The sequence below is a fragment of the Psammomys obesus genome, unplaced genomic scaffold, assembly GCF_907164565.1.
Source record: "Psammomys obesus unplaced genomic scaffold, mPsaObe1.curated_primary_1811, whole genome shotgun sequence".
NCBI classification, from domain to species: Eukaryota; Metazoa; Chordata; class Mammalia; order Rodentia; family Muridae; genus Psammomys; species Psammomys obesus.
In genome coordinates, this window is record NW_026594428.1 from 14,733,574 (window position 1) to 14,755,086 (window position 21,513).

Consider the following 21,513-nt stretch of genomic DNA (forward strand, 5'->3'; position numbering starts at 1 on the left):
ATTTTCTTAATTGATGATTGATGCAGAAGAAGCAGCCCACTGAGGGTGGTGTCACCCCTGGGCTGGTGGTTCTGTAAAAAAGCAGGCTGAGCAAGCCACAAGGAACAAGCCAGTAAGCAACAGTGCTTCACGGTCTTTGCAGCAACTCCTGCCCTGCTTGAGTTCCTGCTCTGACATCTCTCAGTGATGAACAGTGAGAGAAAAGCCAAATAAACACTTTCCTCCCCAAGCTGCTTTTGGTAAATCTGCCTAAAATCTGTACCACAAAGCATGGTACAGAAGTGGGAAGCCAAAAGTGAGACAAGTGTGCATTAAACATAATGTCATGCCCTGAGACTCACAAACAAAATGTCTGGTCCTCTATGTTCTCCTGTCTTGAATGTTTACTCCCCAGCTGCTGAACCACTGGAATACTCTGGAATTTGAAGGAGCACTTAGCAAGTAAGAATAGGGCACCAGGTCCTCTGAGTTTATGGCCTGGCCATGGTTCCAGCCTCAGTCTCCCTGTTTCTTGTTTGACAATAGTGTGAGGCGCCCTGAGCCCTGAACTTATGAGCCACAATAAGTCTTTATTCCATTAGGTTGTTTCTCTTGGGTGTTGTGATCACGTTTACATATAGTAACTAATACACTTGGAAGTCTATGACAGCAAGCTCTATGCACTTGGCAAAACAGTGAATATTTTGTATCCAGAACAAGAGGCTGAAGTGTGGTTTCCTTCCTCTCTGACAAGTATCATTCATGAATATTAAATTGAATTTTTTAAATATATTTTTTAATTGATTCACTTTATATCCCAGTTTCCTTCCCTTATCTCCTCCTGGTCCCTTCCTCCCTAACTCCTCCCCTGGCATCCCTCTCCCCTAGTCCTCAGAAAGGGGATATCCTCCTCCCCTACAAACTGACCGCAGCCTATCAAGTCTCATCAGGACTGCCTGCATCCTCTTCCTCAGTCACAGGGATGGAGGAGCAGGCAAAAGAGTTTGTATAGCGTATAAATGGAGACTTTGTAATACATGTAGAAAAGAAGACTGGGATTTTGACTGTTTAATAGATAAAAATACAGGCACACCCATTTCTAAAAGTCTCAAGCCAGGCAAAGACTGCTTTCTGGCCACCACCAGACCAAGCATCATGGGAGTCTTCCATGCTTACAGAAAAGACCGGCATCTCCTCCTTCACGCCCGATGTAACAGGAATCCAAATGCAGGGTGACTAAACTACAGTTTAAGAACTTTTCCTGAGCTGCCCAAAACTTCCTTTCTTGCAACTTTAGAAGCATGATTTAAAACCGTCACTGCCTTGCACTCTAAGTAAAGCACACACTTACCTCAGAGTAAGCGAGGGTGATGTGCTCATAGATGCCCTGGTGGTGATGAATGGCATCTTCCAGGTCCTGCAGCTCCGAGGGAAGGTCGACTTCACCACAGGCCTTACACCAGGAGTCCACATTGCTCATGTACTGGAAGGTTAAAGAGATTTCAAAACATCATTTCTATAGATCATTTAGGTTGAAAGGAGGGCATTTTCCAACATGGTTTTTATAGGTGGTAGCTGAGGCAGAGTGTAAGCAAACAGCATGGCTGGATATCACTACAAAGGGTCGCTCTGACTCTCCTCTCCATCCCAGATGTTGGGGATAGGGGAGAGAGGGGCGCTGCTGGTGCGGGCAGCTGCAGTGAATGGAACCCTTGGTGTGTGCTGCTCATGGCCCCAGAGCAACACTGTCCTGTCTTCTCTGTCTGTCCTTTCCTGGCTGGCTTTCCCAGCCCATGCTGAAATCCTGTCTTCTACTTGCCTGCCTTGTACCTCAGCAGTGGTAAGCATCAAGTCCACTCTTCCCCACGCCTCTCTCGGGACCAGTAGGGCTGAGCAGCCGAGTGGGCTTCATGGGGGGAAAAAAGGGGGTAGACTGCAACTTTCCTTTTCCTCTGACATGCTTACAGGAAAGACTGAGAATTTCAAACCAATCAGCTCAGGCTGGGAAGGGCAGGCAGCCTCCTCTGGGCTTTGAGAGAAAAAGAAACTACAGGAGCAGGAAGAGAGTGGTGGGGCAGCCTGCCGTGCTCAGCTTGGGCTGCTGACCTCGGTTCTGATCTCGCCTCACTTTCCCCCACTGCCATCCACATCTCCAGAATTCATCAATGGTGATAAATCACTGCCAAATTTCCCAGGGAGATGCTATCAGAATCCTTCACAGTTGAGTGTCAAAAGGAAGCACAGAAGGCCCAATTAAAGAGGCTAATTCAGTTAAGCCAATTAGATGGCAATGCAGTAATCACTCTCTTTCAGGCCAGTTCCTCACACTCTGTGCTCAGCAGGAAATGCAGAGGGTGGGCAGCAGGGAGAGGAAAGGCAGATAACTCTTGGGTACAAGGAGAGTGAACTTCAAATTATTCACAGTATACAGGAGCTTCAACAGTCAAGCTGCCCGCATAGCAGCTGCTTGCGAAAACCCAGTACTATTACTGCTGTCTCAGAAAAGAAGCTACACGGAAGCCTCAGGGTTTTAGATCAGGACATATGGCAATATCAACAGACAGCATTTGGTTTCTTGTGGCTTTGAGCATCCTCAACCACCATGAGACCCAGAGATTATTTTCATCACCTCTTCTATGGTATCCTCCTAATGCTCAAGGCAACAGAAGGCATAGTAAGATTACTCTATACTCTCCTCCCGCACACACAGACACATATAACTAACTGTCCCTGCATATTTTAAGTGTTTCTTGGTAGGATGTTCCAAAAACATCATCCAGGACAGGTTGAGTACTGCTGAGTAGTCTTTAGCGTTACTTTATCCCCTCTTCCTCCTTTCTTGTACTTAGTGCAAATTAATAAGTCATTGTGAACCCTCTTCAAAAAAGAGTTGGTTGGAGTTAGCTACCTGTCATCAGGTGGCTAAGTCAGCAATTAATTATTTCCTCAACAACAGCTACTTCCACGTATCCAAACACAGACTTAGTATATTTCTAATAAGAGGAAGGTGCCTCTTCAATGGCACCTGCATTAGTTAGATGCTATGTTGGTTCACTATTTAATGGGAAACAGTGTGAGGCCCAGTACAGATGCTTGAAATAACAAAATACTTAAGTTGTGTTTCAAGAAAAACTTCCAAGATCGAGTCAAAGATGGTTTTAAAAACGGGCTTTTCAAGAATGGACATGAAGAGGAAACCAGCTTGAGCAATGACATTCTAATAGCACTAGGTCAAAATCCTCCTCCCAAGACATAACCCCTTCAGGAAAGAACCATGATACCACCATGAAGAGGTAGGTATCTGCACCTGGCAAAGGAACAGGAAAGCTTCCCAGAGAGAAGCCCCCTACCCCTTCTCCTGCAGAAGGCTCCCAGCAGCTTTCTGGCTGGCTACAGGGTTTTTAGAGTTTTCTTTATACAAAAACTGATGCCACGTTTCAGTTTCTGTATACCTCGGGCAAGGCTATAGTCAGTAGCAGGATGCCTTCCAAGACACACAGGATAGGCCGAGATCCCCTTCACAGTCAATGGGAGAAAGTAGGCCCAGGGAATGAGAGCCTAGCACAGGGAAAAGGAGAAAGAAAAGTGATGCTTCTAACACTAAATAAAACTAGTTTCTGAGATGTCTTTTTTTTTTTTTTCAAAGTTTATTTATTTTTTATTCTGCATGTATGTCTGTGTAAGGATGCTAGGAACTGGAGTTACAAATGGTTATAAGCTGCCATGTGGGTACTGGGAATTGAACTCTGGTCCTTTGGAGGAGCAGCCAGTGCTCTTAGCTGCCAAGCCATCTCTCCAGTTCAATATGTCTTTCTTTTTTTTTTTTTTCCTAAGTATTGCTGAGCAGAAGGTGAAAAGGAATTTAAATCAGATACTTTGCAAAACTGAGTCTAGTGGGTGAGGGAGGAATTACTGACGAGGCTTCAAAACAAGACCTTGAGTAATTACTTAGCAGACCGATTTACTCTAAACGTGTACTGCAGGAGCTAGGGTCCTCCAGGCAACAGATTTCCTCAATGTACCCTCACCACCACCTCCCGATGGCTCTACAGAGCACGGCAGTGGGGAGAGAAGGGACTGAGGCTCCCTAGACTGTGCACTGATTATTGCTCAGAAGGGACCTCTCCACCCTTGGAAAAAGCAAGTGCACAAAACTCAGGCTTCCATTCTGTGCTCCATCCCATTTTATTTTCACTTCTAGATGATAACTGCACTCTAGAATGCTTTGCTTTCCTCTTCTCTGCCCAGGAAAAATCACAGGGCATGTGAGCACTTCCACACATACCACGAGTCCAGCTCTGGGGCTCCAACACAGAAGCCTACAGAAAGCAGTTCAGCAAGTCTGATGTAAACCAAAATAGGCTGGTAATTACTCTGACTCCTCCAGTCTGCTTCTTGATACACGCCTGCTTTTATATGTAGCTTTTACCCTAAATCCTTCCTATTCATGTGAACACTGTTATTACCACAAATTAAGAGTTAAGGTAGGCTCTAAAGAAAAGCATTCACAAATAAGGTTTATTTAAAAAATAAAATAAAGTTAAAATGGGAAATTCCATATTCTTTGTCTGCTTCCTAAAGAAATATTGAAATGGTAGTCTATTCTTTTTAATTATTTAACTGAGACTCATGCCTAAGTCACCCAAATGTGTAGTCCACAAGAGGACACCATGTGTAAATCATTGTCCTTTGCTTTTATGCAAGCCGTGTGTGTGTGTGTGTGTGTGTGTGTGTGTGTGTGTGTGTGTGTGTGTAAGTTCAGGTGTGTGACTGCTGATCCTTGCTTGCATATGCTAGGCTGGCAGGCCTGCAGGCTGATGATGATTGCCATCTCCAGCTCTCATCTTAAGTTTTGGGACTGCAGATCCGCACAAATGTACTCAGCTTTATATGAGTGCTGGGGATCTGCACTCAGGTCCTCGTTCTTACATGGCAAATGCTTTAGCCACTGAGCAAGCCATATCCCAGCTTAGTAAGAACACACATCACTTTAACAATAATTGTTTACTTTTTACATGTCAATGAAAAGTGCAGTTTCATATGAATATGAGTGTACATGCAGAGCCGTGTGTTAGTCTGATGAGAACTGACTCAATCACCAACCTCAACACAAGCCATGCTGAGGAGTATGGGTAAAACCTGTTCTACAAACTGTCTGGACAGTTACTAGTGCCATTTATTCCATGAGGCTGACTGAAGGACAAAATGAAGCAATGATCTCTAGCTTTATTTCATTTGTTCAGAGCTGTGTAAATATTCAAGAACTATACAATTACTGATAGTTAATTTAGTCTCGGGCTGTTTAAGCACAGACAGCCATTAAAGTCCGAGATAAAACAGGGCAATCAGTACTCTAGCTCACTCTACACGAGCTGGCTCATGGAACAGCGCAGCAGCAAAGAAGACACGTCGGCGCTCTAACCACACAGCGGCTGGTTGTATGCGCTGGTGAACTCCAAACACAGAAATTTAATTTTTCTTTAATTTATGTATATTTTTATTACAATTTTATTACTTAATTTTATTTAATCTCAAGTGGCTTCAACTGCCACGTGTGGTGACAGACTAGCACTAGTGGGTCAACAACCTCTAAACTGTTCTTCACACTAAAACTTGGAGCTTTAAAAAATATTAAGAATCAAGTAGTTTTAATTTGCTGTTTAAAAATGTAATCCCCAAAATAACTTGCTATGAAATATTCTTAACACAAAGGGACTACCCAGTGGATATGCCACATTTCCAAGCTATAAAAACAGGCAGACCCCTAGACAGTATCTACTATAACGTCACTAAAACCAGACGCTCATTTTCCTGTCTACAAATCAACACTCTGACTTGACCATCAGTGGAGATAAAGACATGAGAGAATGATGTGGACATCTTTGGAAAACACATCTACAAAACACCATTCTTGCTGACTCATGATGTCATTGTTAAACACCAACACAAGAGCTCATGGAGACAGAGGTGGGATGCTAAATGTCACTGAGGCCTGTAACCCTACAGAGAAGCCTGCTTCCAGCAGCAAGGCAGTTATTTGAGCACTATACCCCCAACTCAGATCTAAGCTCCTCATGAAAATACGATATCAGATTCAAAGAGGTGACTGAGATGGAAGCCCACATTTCCGGTCCTCTTCAGATGTGCTATGAAACAGCTTAAGCCTAAAGAGAAGGCCACCTATTCCTGCTTACCTTGCTTGGCACAGTTACAAGAATCCCTGGGTGTCTCTTCTGTGGGATAAGGGGGAAGAGAGTAAGGGAACACTTGTTATGGTACCCTGCTGCTCCTCCTGCACACGCTGGGTATCCGGGCGCAGCACTCGAACCTCGCCCAGTGACAGAACACAAGAGAGCCTGTGCCTCACCAGCCCTTCCTGAGCTCAGCTGTGCTTCCTTCTCTGGCCATTTTTTCTTAAATTATTATTATTAATTTTTTACTTTATTTCTTTTTACAATTTATTCACTTTATATCCCAGTTGTAGCACTCTCCCTCATCTCCTCCTGGTCCCACCCTTCCTCCCTCTTCCTCCCCTATCCCTCCCCCTAGTCCACTGATAGGGGAAGTCCTCCTCCCCCACTGTCTGACCCTAGCCTATCAGGTCTCATCAGGACTGACTGCTTTGTCTTCCTCTGTGGGCTGGCTAGGTCTCCCCACCAGAGAAAAGTGATTAAAGAACAAGCAACTGAGTTCATGTCAGAGACTGTCTCTTCAACCCTTACTAGGAAATCCACATGGAGACTGAGCTGTCTATGGGCTACATGTGGGCAGGGGGTCTAGGTCCTCTCTACACATGGTCCTTGGTTGAAGCATCAGTCTCTGCAGTCCCCCCTGGGACCAGCTTTTTTGGCTTTGTTGGTCTCCTTGTGGGGCTCCTGTCCCTTCTGGGTATCTCCCTCTTCTTCCATAAGGCTCCCTATGCTCTGTCCAAACAGGACAGACAACAGAAGCAGTAGAAGAAAGTTAACAGAACAGGAGCCTACCACAGATCTCCTCTAAAAGACTCCACCCAGCAGGGGATTGAAGCAGATGCAAAGACTCACAGCCAAACTTCTCTGGCCATTTTATATGCCGAGACCTGGAGAGCTATGAAGCTCTTACGGGATCCCATGAATTTCTGTTCAGTAGCAGTCTTCTTGTTTTCTTTCCTTCAAATTTATAAATCACAGTCACTCAAACTTTACCCAAACAAGAACACCTCCGGCTCTTTCATCTTTGTTGCATGTTTGAAATTTTTAGTAGTAAATCATGGGTGAGGAGATGCCCTGTGACATGCATATTTTTGGATTGTTTTTAAGCAAGTCGGAGCAGCAACTGTTCTCCTGGGTTTACTCACAGTTCTGAATCCCTCCATACAGACTACAGTTTGTCATTACTACAAACTAGTTGCCCTGCTTCTAATGCTCCTATCATCTCATCTCCATGCCCCCATCCCTCAACAGCAATTCATCAACTCTTGGCTTAAGAGGCTACTAACAGCCACACAGCTTGGCTATTAAAGATGACCCAGGTAAGGGATACATAGCTGCCTTTCTCTAGCAATGATGTCAGATGTTCAAGTGCATCTGCTCTGTAGCCTAAGGAGCAGAGTGAGCCAGCCACAGGGTCGTGTAGAGCATGCTAATTCATGCCAAAGAAGAGTCCTATTGCTCTAAACCACATTCAATGTGTGGGTTTTGTTTACCTTTGGTCACAGTCAGTTAAGTTCACAGTTAGGAGATCCTAACAGTAAGACCTGAAGGCCTTACTCACAGTCTTTATATGATACCATTAAGATGTTTTTCCTGTTTCTATTCCACTAGCTTCTTTCCTTGCTTCACACTTTAAAGGCTGAGATCTAGGGTTGAGATCATTGCTAATTACTATCTTGTGCAACACAAGACTGCCTTGCTGAAATCCTGGGCAAGCTTGGGCCTCTACTTAGTTTTATTGACAGCTTCTCTCATCAACAGAGACTAGTTTTGAGATGAAAGAGATACTTTTTCCTGCTCAGAACCACCATCCCATCATGCAAAGCCTTACAGAAGTATCCCTCTCCCTTCAAAAGACAGAAAGCTATGCCAGCAAAGAAGCCACCATCCACCTCTTCCCCAGCCTTCACAGTGACACACCCCTGCGTGTATGTCTTAGAAAAGTATTTCGTCGACAGCACACTCCCTGCAGTAACATCAGAGTCATTAGCAATCTCTCACTTCTGCTACCTTCCCAGGGTCTTCTCAGACAGGTGTGCCTGAGCTGAGCTGTGAGACATGTTGTGAGATCTACAAACCCTCTCTTAAACAAGATTCTTTCAACTTTAGCACATGAAGCCAATGTGGGGTCAGGTCCTACATTACTTAGTGGCAGTGTGCAAGCTGCCAGCACAAAAGTCATTCCCACATACCGTTGCTGATACAGCCTTCCTATGGCTGCAGAAGGCCAAAAGTCTGGATCTACCCTTTTCTCCTTTTTTACGCAGAACACCAGTGAGCATTGGGAAGGGTGCTGGTTTAGAAGGGCCTCCTGGAAACACTTTTTGTCTGACAAAGAAAGGCAAAAACATCTAATGCCACCTCTGCCAAGAGGAGACAGTATTGTTGGAAGGCTAGGCTTGCAGTTAGGCACACATCATAGAACATGATGAAAGTCCCAGCCAACTCACAGATGCACAGCTGGCCACAAGGGCCATGAGCATCTCCACAAGTCCCTGATATGGAAGCTACTGAGAGGCATTCTACAGCCTGCAGTGTCCCAATGTAGATAATAAAGAGAATAGGAAGTGTAAGGAAGGGAAAAAAGGAAGAAGAGAAAGGGGGAAAAGGAGTAGAAAGAAAACAGAGAAAGACCAGCAGCTACTGCTTACTAATATAGGCCAAACACTCCTAGTGAGAACACTGAAATATGAAACTTCTGAACTATATACCAAAAGAATTTTTAAAACAAAACAAAACCAAAAAAAAAAAAAAATCAGATCATTTTGGATTCTCCAAGTATGGAATCTTTATCATAACCCTGGACACTGATCTATTTCCATGTATTTCAGCTAAGACATACATAACTTGTATTTACTGTACACCAGACACTGTAGAGCACAGAGACAAGTAGTTGTTTTCATGCCCTAAAACAATCCTCCAAGCAAGTACTTTTTTTTTTTTTTCTAGTTCAGAAAACAAAAAACAAAACAATCAACCCCGAAAAACAAAGTTGGGCATTGGGGACACACATGCAATCCCAGCACTGGCGGCATGGGAATGGGGTCTTGCCAGTTTTGAAGCAGGCTATGTGACACAGCAAGGCCCAGGCGTGGACTACACAAAGAACCCTTTCTCATCTACACAATGAATAAGCAAGCAAACAAAACAAACAAAAAAACATCAAGGGGTGAAACATGCCGCCACCTAAGCTCACACAGCAACAAGTAAGACAGTACGGATTTCAACTTGAAGGCTGGAGATGGCAGGGAAAATCCTATATGAAGACAGCAAAGAACACAAGATGACTGGAGGAAGACACACTCTGGCTCGCACCTTGTGGTCTGGGGGATCCAGGCACTGACCTTTTCAGCCTTCTGGTGGAAGATGGAAGACATGTCCAACAAGGTGCTGCGCTCGTCCAAGGCTGCTGCAAACGCCTTCCACTCCTGCTCCAGCTGATTTGCGATCTGCTTAATCTGCTGGGAGGCGTAGTGGCCTGACTCCACCAAGCGACTGGCCACGGACATTATGCGGTTTATATTTACATACACGTTCTGCAGAGAAGAGGCAGAGGAAGAGGCTCACTGAGGGAGTGCGGACAGGAGACCCCTCCCTAAGAAACGCAGAGAGCTTTGTGGACAGCCTGCTCACGGTCCCCAGTTGTAAGAGCACAATCACCTGGCTTGCCCTGGCAAACACCTTACTCTCAGGATCCTCACGGACCCTGAGCTGGGTTCCAAACTGTATTCTTAAAACTGTAAAATAATCACTCACCGAAAGGCATGATTGTTAGCCACAAAGCAATCAAATATACAAGTGGGTACACACAAATGCTCAGTTCTTGGCTTCCAACCCTGACAATGATCCAGATGGCAGGCCCACAGACAAATAATCACCAAGAACTGAAGGAGCCTGACTAGAACCCAGGAGTTCAAAAATATGTCCTTAGCAGCCAAAGGCTATTTATGTGAAGACCAGCTCTCCTTCCTGTGTAAACCCAACCCATCTTTCTGTGCCAATGGAAACCTCCTTCAAAGGGATCCGCTTTCACTCAGGAGTAAGAATTAAGGTGTAGCAGGAATGACGCTGTACTCAGATTTAAGTTAAGCTCTTTGCTGACATTCGTGGGTCTACCAGTTGACTGACAAGAACAAGTATACAGAATTTAAAAATGAAATAAAACCAGCTTTCTCCTTTTTGCAAGGCATGATCTGATAGTAGTGTGTCTTTTTGCTTCCATTCTTCCGATTGTTGTAACATTCAGAGTTGTGGGATAACAACTCTGGAGTGCGGCCTACAATCAACAAATCCCAAACTGCTCATGTATTTTTGCTTTTGTGACCTTGTCTTGTTCCTGTGCGTGAACCCCCTGAGTGGAAGACAAATCTTTGGATCCTGCTACTCACTACTGGTTTAGCCAGGGTATCCAATTCCTTCATTTGGGGCCCCTTCTCTGCCTCCCCAGGCCTCTGAGCCACACTGTCACCACCCTGCCACCACCCTGCAGGAGCCTCAACCTGCCATAGCTCCTAACCCTACAGAATTCTACCTTTTGGTCCTTTTTGTTGATTTTTTTTTTTCTATTATCATCCAAATAGAGCCGGGTAGAGCTGACTTCATACAGGGCTGAGAAGCCAGACAAGTCCAACCCACATTCCTTTTCTACAGACTCACCGACCTTGCTGTTCCAAAGCAGCAAAGGCAGAGGGTAGTTCATGAGGCTCTGAGAGTAGGTGAGAACACGTTTCCTGGCTTGTGTGGATAAATTAATTAAAATATAGTTAACTAGCTTCCTTTAAGTTAAAAGCAATGTATTATGGATCTGGGGTGTCTTCCAAAGACTCACATGCTGAGCGTTTGCTAAGCTCTGTCCCCAGCTAATGGCACTATTAGAGATAGGTCTGGCTATAGGAAGAAGGTGTGCCTCTCTGCAGGGTCTATTGGGAACCCTTCTCCCTTCCCTTTGTTTGCTTCCTGGCTCCCATGAAGTAGCTCTGATCCACACACACACTTCCTGCCTTAGAATTATCAGTGTTGGAACCAAGAGGCAAGCAAGCATGGGATGACAGCTCTGAAACTTGAGCCCCATGTCTCCTCTGTTCTGACTATAGATCTCGGGTACTCTGGCACCATGGGAAAACTGAATTCCATATCTTCTCTCCTCTGGCTGTGGCTCTCAGGCACACTTGTCACCATAGGGAAGTTGAGCCCCGTGTCTTCTCTGCTCTGGCTGTGGCTCTCAGGCACACTGTCACCATGGGGAAACTGAGCCCTGTGTCTTCTGCTTTGGCTATAGATCTTGGGTACTCTGAGCCCTGTATTTTGCTACTCTGGATGTGGATCTCAGGCACACTGTCACCACAGGGAGTGACTCAGAAGCAACACCCTCCGTTTTTTATCCATGTTCCTACCCTGTCCCTCACTTCTCCTTAAAGTGGCTGGATTTGCTAATGTTGTTTTCTCTGAATCCTTAAGAGTGAAGGCTGTTCTGCAGTCTGTCAGGAAAGTACACACAGAGGCTCTCACTTAAAATGGTGAGAATGAGAGAAGAGCCATTCACTGAAATGGTCCTTCTGCACCTCATCCATAGACTAGATTCCACATTCCTTTCTCACTTTCACCTCCTAAGCAGACTATACCAGTCTCTGTTTTTCCTACTTCTCATTCCATCACTTTCAGCACACAGAGGCACAGTGATCTACACAGCCCCACAGAGCCTGTACCCAGCTCTGGCCATGTGCTATCCCTACTACAAGTATCTATACCTTGACTCTTACTCTCAAACTTGTGTGTGTAATGGAATAAGCACCATTTTGAAAGGAAGGGAGGGAGGGAGGGAGGGAGGGAGGGAGGGAGGGAGGGAGGGAGGGAGGAAAGAAAAGAGGGAGGGAGGAGGAATGAAGAGAGGGAAGAAAAGAGACACCATTCATATTTTTAGGAGTTCTTCACCTGCTTTAATTAGATATCACAGGTGTTAATTATGATTTCTTGAGCTCTAAGTACATCTTGAAAGCCACACTAAAGTGTTTTAGACTTACAGTGTAAATAGCACAACACATCAAAGATGGGCATTGTACCTGCTTCATAGATTAAGCATCTGAGGGTCAAAGAGGTCAAACAGATTGTCCAAAATCATACAGTGAAGGATCTCTACATCCACTGTTATCCTGAAGACCCCACACAGCCTGTGTGAGGTGTGGGTACTTGAGCCACTAACTGCCTCCTGTTTGCTAAAAACCTTTCACAAGCCAGGACCTGCAGGTTCTGCTTACCATACAGTTCATAGCAAAATGATTGTGCTGCGTCTGAAGCTCCATTGCATGAGGGTGGCTGGTCCCAATCTCCGTGTAGCTGTTTAGAAACAGGCCTTTGTTGTGTGTGACCCAGTCAAACATCTAGCAGAAGGAAAAAGAAAACTTGCAATCACTGCAAAAGAAAAAGGGCTGAGGAAGTAAGATGACGAATGGACTGGCCTCTTTGAGATCTCTAAGCTTTCAGGAATTTATGCTTCTGGGAAACAAGCAATGCTTCTAAGGCAGCAGATCCCCAAGAAAGTCTCATCTCATGGGGAGGACCTCAGCCCCGTCCCTCGAGCTAACGGGACCTCCTGTGTTCTATGCCTCAGCCTCTTCCTTTAGAAAGTGGCCCATGTGTCACACTGCTCTCCCTCCGAAGACACAAGGCTGGAACTGTGGCTTTGGGATCTCTGTACTAGGATGACTAACAGCACCAACAGTAGAAACAGTGTACTCTTTAATCAAGACAGACACAGACACCTGAGCAAATGCAAACAATGACAGCAACCAAAACATTTTAAAGGACTTGAGAGTTTTAAGATTAGGTCTCAGTGATACTGTCACTCTCCTATAAGTCTCTTTAGCATCCTGTATCAAAATTTTCAAACAGAGTTCTTCACTCTACAATGTTTACCAATCCATGAAAAAAAAAAAAAAATCAGTGACCCCAAGTTAAGAGTGATTACTTCACTTATGCTTATGGCTTGCAAACCATTCCTGTTTGCAAGTGTTCTTTTCTTTCACATTGCAAAGAACACATTAGCTGGTAATGAACGAGCATTCACTTTGACCAGCTGGTGTCTCTAGTACACAAGAATAAAACATGAGAACATCGATCATTATTACCTAGGTTACACAGAAACATATTTTTTAATAGGCAAATTATAATTTATGTAACATATATGCATGCACATGCATGTGAAAAATACAACACTTTGAGAAGTCTTATATAATTAATCAGCGTATTTTTAATGGCATCACTCACCTTATGTTATAAAGAACACTGTTATAGGTCTGAATGGAGTTTGATGGCTTTTATTGAGAAGATGGAAGGTATCAGAAAATCTATACATAATCATTGCTTTTGAGAATATAATCATGAAATATGTACCTTTTTTCTTATGTTTCTGTTTTTTAATTTTTATTTGTTTTATTTATTACAATTTATTCACTTTGTATCCCAGCTGTAGCCCCCTCCCTTGTCTCCTTCTAATCCCTTCCCATGGACCTCCCCAAGTCCACTGATAAAAGAAGTCCTCCTCCCCTTCCCTCTGACCCTAGCTTATCAGGTCTCAACAGGACTGGCTGCATCTTCCTCTGTGGCCTGGTAAGACTGCTCTCCCATCAGGGGGATGGTGTTCAAAGAGCCAGCCACTGAGTTCATGTTAGAGACAGCACCTGTTTCCCTTACTAGGGACCCACTTGGAGACTGAGCTGCCATGGGCTACATCTGTGCAGGGGTTCTAGGTTATCTCCTTGAACGGTCCTTGGTTGGAGTATCAGTCTCAGAAAAGACTCCTGGGCCCAGATTTTTTGGCTCTGTTGCTTTCCTGGTGGAACTCCTGTCTCCTCCAGGTCTCCTCCCGCCCCCCCCCCCCCCCGCTTCTTTCACAAGATTCCCTGCACTAAGATTTGTACTTTTAACAAAAAAAATTAAAAAAAAAAAAATCACCTTTGCCTTCTAGGCACTTTTCATCAAAGCACTGACAGTTTTAGCTCAGACTTTCTAAAACAGCACTGCACCGCACTGTGGGTAAAGCCGGAAGCCAGCTGTAAGCACAGACGTAAGCATGGTCTTGGTATGGTCCTTGCTGTGGCATGAATGTTGTAATATACAACTATTGTATGTATGTGTGGGGTTTTTTCCTCCTTCTCTCTGTTTTATCACCTTATGACATCAGTCTGAGCTTCAAAACCAAGTGCCCCAGCAGCTTCCCTCTGTCAGGCAGGCAAGCACCCCCCTCCCCCTGCCCCCCATCCCGCCTTTACCTTCTCAGCATCCTGTTCAAACAGCCGCAGCTGGAAGCACTGGTCCAGCTTCAGTTTCCTCACATGCCACATCTGGTGCAGGTGCTGCCGGGTGGAATGCAGCCTGTCCAACATAGTGGACACCTTGGGCAAGAGGTTCTGCAGGTCCGCATTGCCTGAGCCTGAGTTCTTTTTGGGAAAACTGTCACTGCTCTGAATCCGTTGAAGCAGCTTCTGTCCCTCCAAGTCCAAGTCCTCTATGGGAGCCTTGATCACCTTCTTCTTCAATTGAGAGTGCTCCTCAATCATGGTCCGAGCCCCTTCTAGGTCCTGAGGCAACTCCTTCTTTGCGAGAATATCCTGAAGTTCCTCTAGCCGGGACAGCATATGGGCTGCGTTGCTAATGTAGTCCTCAAAAGCTACTCTGATTTCTATCCATTCCTCATGGTTGTATTCCAGGCAGCCGTCAAACTCGGGAGTTAGCTGGGAAGGATCAACTACTTTGGTAAGGCCTTCTAAAGAGACCATATTTGTCTTAAGGGAAAAAAAATTATGTATGAGAAGATGAACCAATTTTATGTGGTCATAGCATCCTGCAACTTACAGTGGTCACATGTAGTTTCCAAAGTTAAAGGTGACCTGCTTATAGAAAACCCAGTCTATGTCTGTTTCTGCCTCCCCAGAACAAATATGGAGGTGAGACACATTATCAAGGTGATGAAAAACTCCATTAAAGTAGCACATTAGTGAGAATGCCTAGCAGCATAGTACTTTGACTTTCACAAGCCCCAAATCAGCTAGATTCCACTTGAAGAATAAGAAGAATCTAAATCTTAGGCTTACTAGTATCTCCAGCTTCACAGGAGGGCTGGTGAAAGTGATTTCACAGAGTAAATACCATCTTCCCTGTGGTAACCTGCTACAATCCTGTGTAGTCCGAATGCTGTGTATAACCTGTCCTGCATCCCAATTTAACACTAATGAAACTTTACCGCAGTCTAAGCAGGAATGCTCAACCTCACCTGATTACTGGAAGGGGAAGCACACTGATATTGATAAGATGCCTCAAGGAACACATGAGGTCGGGTGATAAAATGCAAATATGAAGGAGGAGGAGCTAGCTGGTCCGGAACTGAAAGATAAATAGGCTGGCTAACCCACCTCTGCCCCCTCTAACCAGACAGAAGCCTACAATCCCCTTCTCTGTGCTGGCTGGCATAAGAAACAGCACAGGGCGGCAGGCTGGGAAGAACCATCAAGCCTGTACTGCCTTTAGCCTACAGGGCTTGTTCTTATCCATGTTGGGCGGATGGTAACTTCCACAGAGGAAGCCACCCAGAGAGAGGCTAGCAACCACGAAGAGGCAAAGAGGCCAGGAGGAAAACGGGCAGATCCCTTCAGGAGCCCAGAGTAAGAGACTAGTGAACAAGATTAGTAAATACTTGTATGAGTGCAAACTACTGTTTTGTTTTGTTTTTAATGAATCAAAGAATAGTATTTTATTCATAACTTCAAATATATCAAGTTCAGCATTTAAGTTTTTCTAGTTAGGAAGGCTATATTCATTTAAAACAAATAAAATATTCCCGTACATGTAAAAAAAATCTCTGCTTCTCATGATTTCTTTACTTCTGTCCAGAAATTTTAATGTATGATTACCTTACATATTTATATTTTTATAAAATAGAGACATGATATTACATTCTATTTTTTCTAATGTTTAGTATGCTGCATATCTTATCAGTATATTTTATTTTTAATGCTTCTTAATACTTTTTTTGCATTATCAAGGGTAAACATTTCTTATTGATGATTACAGTTTTCATCATCAACTTCTTATTTTATTTTTAATATTGTTTTATTTTTAAAATAATTTTATACATTCACTTGTATCCCAGTGGTAGACCTCTCCCTCTTTCCCTCCCAATCCTCCCCTCCCTCCCTCATCTCCTCCCTGCCCCCTTCCGAGTCCACTGAGAGGGGGTGTCCTCCTCTCCTTCTGTCTGGCCCTAGCTTATCCGGTATCTTCAGGATGGTTGCAATGTCCTTATCTGTGGCCTAGCAAGGCTGCTCCTCCCTCAGGGGGGAGGGGAAGATCACGAGTTCATGTCAGAAACAATTCCTGTCCCCCTTACTAGGGAACCCACTTGGATACTGAGCTTCCATGGGCTATGTCTGAGCAGGGGTTGTAGGTTATATCCATGCATGGTCCTTGGTTGGATAAATAGTCTCATAGGAGACCCCTGTGCTCAGATATGTTTGGACCTTGTGGGGTTCCCTGTCCCCTCTAGGATATATTAATTCCTCCTTCCTTCATATGATTCCCTACACTCTGCCGAAGGTTTGGTTATGGGTCTCAGCATCTGCTTTGATACACTGCTAGGTAGAGTCTTTCAGGTGCCTTCTGTGGTAGGCTACTGTCCTGTTACTTGTTTTCTCCTATTTCCAATGTCCATTCCCTTTGTCTTTCTAAATGAGGATTGATCATCTTACCCCTGGTCCTCTTTCTTGTTTATCTTCTTTAGGTGTACATATTTTAGTATTTTATCCTATCTTATAGGTCTATATAAGTGAGCATATACCATGTGTGTCTTTCTGCTTTTGGGATACCTCACTCAGGATGATTTTTTCTAGATCCCACTATTTGCCTGCAAAATTCATGATTTCCTCAAACTACTGTTTTTTACTTAGAATATGTATAATTAAAATATATTACACTTTAGATTTTCCGTTAGGCAAATACCTAACATGCAATGATCTTTCAAAATTAATACTTACTGTGTATGAGAATAAAAAAGTGTACTTTATATTTCACTTAAACCACTTCAAAGTAGTTTCAAATTTAAATTGAAATCAAATTCCACTTCCAGATAGGAAAATCATCACTATGGAAAGACATTTTTTTTTTTTTTGGAAAGACATTTTCAAATCAAGTAGTATACACAAGAAGACACTTTGAAAAGTAAACAACTGCTACTTCTTCATTATGTAATATTATTTACATTAAAACATGATTCTTGTACATTGAAACCTAATATTCTGGTAGAGATGGCAGGAACAGCAAGCTCCTCCACCAGGAACGGGTATAATTTATTACAAGAAACTATTCCAGTCCTATCACAGACAGAACCTGAGCCAAGCTTTCAAGCTGTTTGGAATACTTTCCCCCCATAATCATCACTTTAAACTGACCACATCAAAAGCCTTGTCAGAACGGCAGTGGCTTAAGGAGAGGAGGCTCTCAGTGGGAAAGAAAATAAATTAGCAGGCTTTGGTTTGCTTTTTATAACCGTCTGACAGCCATCGTCCAAGCCCAGCTGAACACAGAACTCTACAGTTCTAAAAGACTACCTCCACTTCTACAAATGGAAGATCACACCTAAAGCGTCCAACGAATCTCCACACTGTCAAGGACCGGACAAACTCAATCCCCCTGCCATTCCCTCATCTCCAGGATGAAGCACCCAGCACACCTCTGCAGACACGCTCTGTGCTGACAGGAGGCGATGTTCAAGTGAGGTGACAGAAACAGGCTTCTTCCAAGATACCCCACACCCTAAACCCTGAGAATTGAAATCTAAACCTTTGTGTCCTCCCCTATCAGTGGATTTGGGGAGAGGCATGCATGCAGAGGGTGGAGGAAGGGAGGGACTAGAATGGGAGGAAGGAGGGAACTACAGGGGGGATACAAAGTGAATAAAGTGTAATTAATAAAGAAACAAACAAACAAACCTTTGTGTCAAAAGCCACTGCACTGGGATAAGGAATGAAGCCTTCTTCTTTATAAAATAATTAAGTGTGTGTGTGTGTGTGTGTGTGTGTGTGTGTGTGTGTGTGTGTGTGAGGTCTATATAAAACTGACATCTAGGTCCTGCTCAATATAGGGTTTTAAAGCCCTGCCATCAGCCCACCGTGGCGAGGGTGCAGCCGCTTATCATAAACCATGCCTTTTGAGTTAGGATGTGGCTACCCAGAGAACGTTACCTCAAATTCAAATTTAGAACTGCCAAAATTCGTCCTCTGTTTCTGCCAGAAGTTGTCGGGCTTGATTATCAGGGCGATGTGGATGCAGCAGGGAAAGGACTCCTGCAGGATCTTCAGCAGAGGCTTGATGGAGTCCCACTTGGAGCCGCGCATGTCCACAATCACTGTGAAACCTCGCTTGCAGACCTCTTCACTGCAGGCAAGGAAAGAGGCCGATAAGTGAGAGAGATGGCTCAGCTGGATGGAACACTTGTTGTAAAAGTATGAGGAGCAGAATTCAAATCCCCAGCACCCACATTAGGCAGAAGAGCACTGGCTGCTCTTCCAGAGGACCCAAGTCCTCACATGTGCTCACATGTAGTTCACAGCCTATATAACTCCAGTCCCAGGGGATCCAAAGCCCTCTTTTGGCTTCATGATTACTGCACAGGAGAGGGGTGTGCAGATAGACAGGCAGGCAAAACACGTATTCAAACAAAGTAAAATGGGGTGAAAAACAAGTGATTATGGCCAAGCATGCTTGTAAACCAGCACTGTGGGGAATGGAGACAGCAGGATCCTCAGGCTTGCTGGCTGCCAGCCTAGCTCCAGGTTTAGACTCACTCCAGGAAATAAGGCCAAAAATGTTAGAGCAGGACATCTGATACCCTCCTCTGACCTTCCAGGAGCACACCCACTAGGTACATCTATCTACACACCAACATGCACACACACACCCAACAGGCATGCTTCTGTGGACAGACAATGCACAGTTGCACACGCACACACGAGCGCACAAAGAGAGACAGATAGACGGACACCAAGAGAGGACAGAAATCAATAGAAGGATGGATTCAGGCAGGGTTCAGCTTCCATTCCTGATGAGACCTGATAAGCTAGGGTCAGAGGGAAGGGGAGGAGGACCTCCCCTATCAGTGGGCTTGGGGAGGGGCATGGGAGGAACTGAGGGAGGGTAGGATTGGGAGGGGAAGAGGGAGAGGAGTACAAGTGGGATACAAAGAGAATAAACTGTAATTAATAAAAAAATAAAGAAATTTAAAAATAAAAAAAAAGTCTTTAAGATTTTAATTCTTCATAGAAACAGTGTTGCACTCTGTCCTTTTTCCATTGGCCTTTTGTGTTGTTAACTGACACACTAGTTCAGTAACTACCACAGCAAAGGCCCCTGGGGAGCAGAAAGGGAGAATAAACTCAGTGTGGCATCCAGAGCCCAGGATGGGGATAACAGTTACTTCAGAATTCCCAACAACACAAGCAAAGCCAACAACCCACTGGCCTTGGTGACAATGCTGGGAACTTTTCGAAGTCTGGTTGTGGTCCCTTTCCTCTAGTGCTGTCCCACCAGAGGCTCTTGACATCATTTTGGCAAGCTCTGTGAGGAAAATCTAGGTTTAGGTCTACACCAAGATTGCATTATCTTTATGTGTGGCTGAATGGATGGTGTGGCTGTGGCAGTGAGTAACACTGTTGGCTCCTGGCACCAATCAAAACTGTGTTAGGACTACCATGGTCTTCTCTTGGCTCTTGGCAGTTAAACAAACAAAAAGGTCGGTTGCATGGTGTTAGTGCCTGCAGTTCTGGGATGTAGATGCTGGGGAAGGAGGGTCTGGGAGCCAGGGGTGAGGTTGGCATAGGCAACAACAAGACCCATGTCAAAAGCGGGGGAAGCACTTGCTAATTGCATTAAATCTCAACACTGGAATAGACGGAATGTGAGCATGGTGCACATCTGCAACAAATATTAAGTAGGTGAGAAGGGCTAGGGCTGCATTTCCATCCGCAGCCTGTCTGTCTCACATGCACAAAGCCCTGGGTTTGATCCCAAGACTACATAAACTAGATGTGAGAGACACATCTGTAATCTCAACACTTGGGAAGTAGAGGCAGGAGTTCCGAAAGTTCAAGGTCATCCTCAACTATATACTGAGTTCCAGACTACCTTGGGCTACATGACACTTGGTCTCACAAAAAACAAAACCAAGAAAACAAAAAGGGAGAATCAGGGTATCCTTAAAGAGGAAGAAAAGTACATCTTTGTGCTACACTGTAATGTGAAGGATAGTCATGGAAATTCAGATGACTCCAGAGCTAAAGCACCACTATAACCCATCATTACAGACACCAATGGTCTACTTTGTGTTGATGCTGGTGCCAGACCATAACCAGGGAAAGACTGCCTGCAGGTCTTGGATACATACCGGACACCTGATGGAGTCTCACCAAGGCTTGAGGGAGGTCTGCACCTAACATAAATAGCCTACATGTAAATCTCTGCCTGTGTAACTGTCTTCCAAACTACTCTCCACTGAAAGTCAACAAGGTTATTACTCCTGGAGACTGGTAAAACGAAAAGAAAATAAGTCTCAACCAAAGCTACCTTCATCCTCTCTTGCACAGACTTGGCTCGCCTCTCCCTTGTCCTTACCCTTCCAATGCATCTATGCGCCTCATTTTCTTCCCTCTGCTGTCTCATACCATCACAGTAACTAGTTTTCAAAGTTTCACAAATGAAAAGTTCACAGCACAGCCACAAGATTCTAAGAAGGTGTGTCACATAAGCATTCCAGAAACGTCTATTGTGGAACTCAACAGAGACCTGGTTCTCAGGCACAGGAGCATAGTGGTTAGAGCCTGGGAGAGAAGACAGATGGTCCAACAGCTGCTTATCACCTGTCCCAATTAGCTTTCGCTGTCAACTTGACATAGCCTAGAGTCATCTGAGGGAATCTGAATTGAGGGATTTTCCAGCTCAGATGGGCTCCTGGGTGAGTCTGTAAGGAGCTATGGACAATGATATGGAAAGTCCTAGTACACTGCAGGGGGATGGGTGGTTCTGAGCTGTATGAGACACTAGATGAGCCACACACTTTTAATCCCAGAGCTTAGGAGGCAGAGGCGTTCAGATCTCTGAGTTTGAGGTCAGCCTTGTCCACAGAACAAGTTCTAGGACATTCAGGGCTGCACAGAAAAAAATAAAAATAAATAAAATAAAATAAAAAATTATCTTTAAAAAAAGCAAAATGAAAACAACAATAAAAAAAATCCCACAAAAATAAAATAAAATAAAATAAAATAAAATAAAATAAAATAAAATAAAATAAAATAAAATAAAA

General features: G+C 44.2%; 1 protein-coding gene across 3 annotated transcripts in view; it reads right to left on the reverse strand.

The window, feature by feature from the left end:
* Positions 1-21,513, reverse strand: part of Trio (trio Rho guanine nucleotide exchange factor) — a 287,480-nt gene that overhangs the window by 153,755 nt on the left and 112,212 nt on the right. For all 3 annotated transcript variants that reach the window (XM_055619033.1, XM_055619031.1, XM_055619034.1), the window contains exons 4-8: positions 18,401-18,593; positions 14,438-14,950; positions 12,425-12,547; positions 9,515-9,706; positions 1,331-1,462 (exon numbers count right to left, since the gene is read on the reverse strand). In XM_055619033.1, the coding sequence (XP_055475008.1) occupies positions 1,331-1,462; positions 9,515-9,706; positions 12,425-12,547; positions 14,438-14,950; positions 18,401-18,593 (1,153 nt within the window). The remainder of the gene's footprint in view (positions 1-1,330; positions 1,463-9,514; positions 9,707-12,424; positions 12,548-14,437; positions 14,951-18,400; positions 18,594-21,513) is intronic.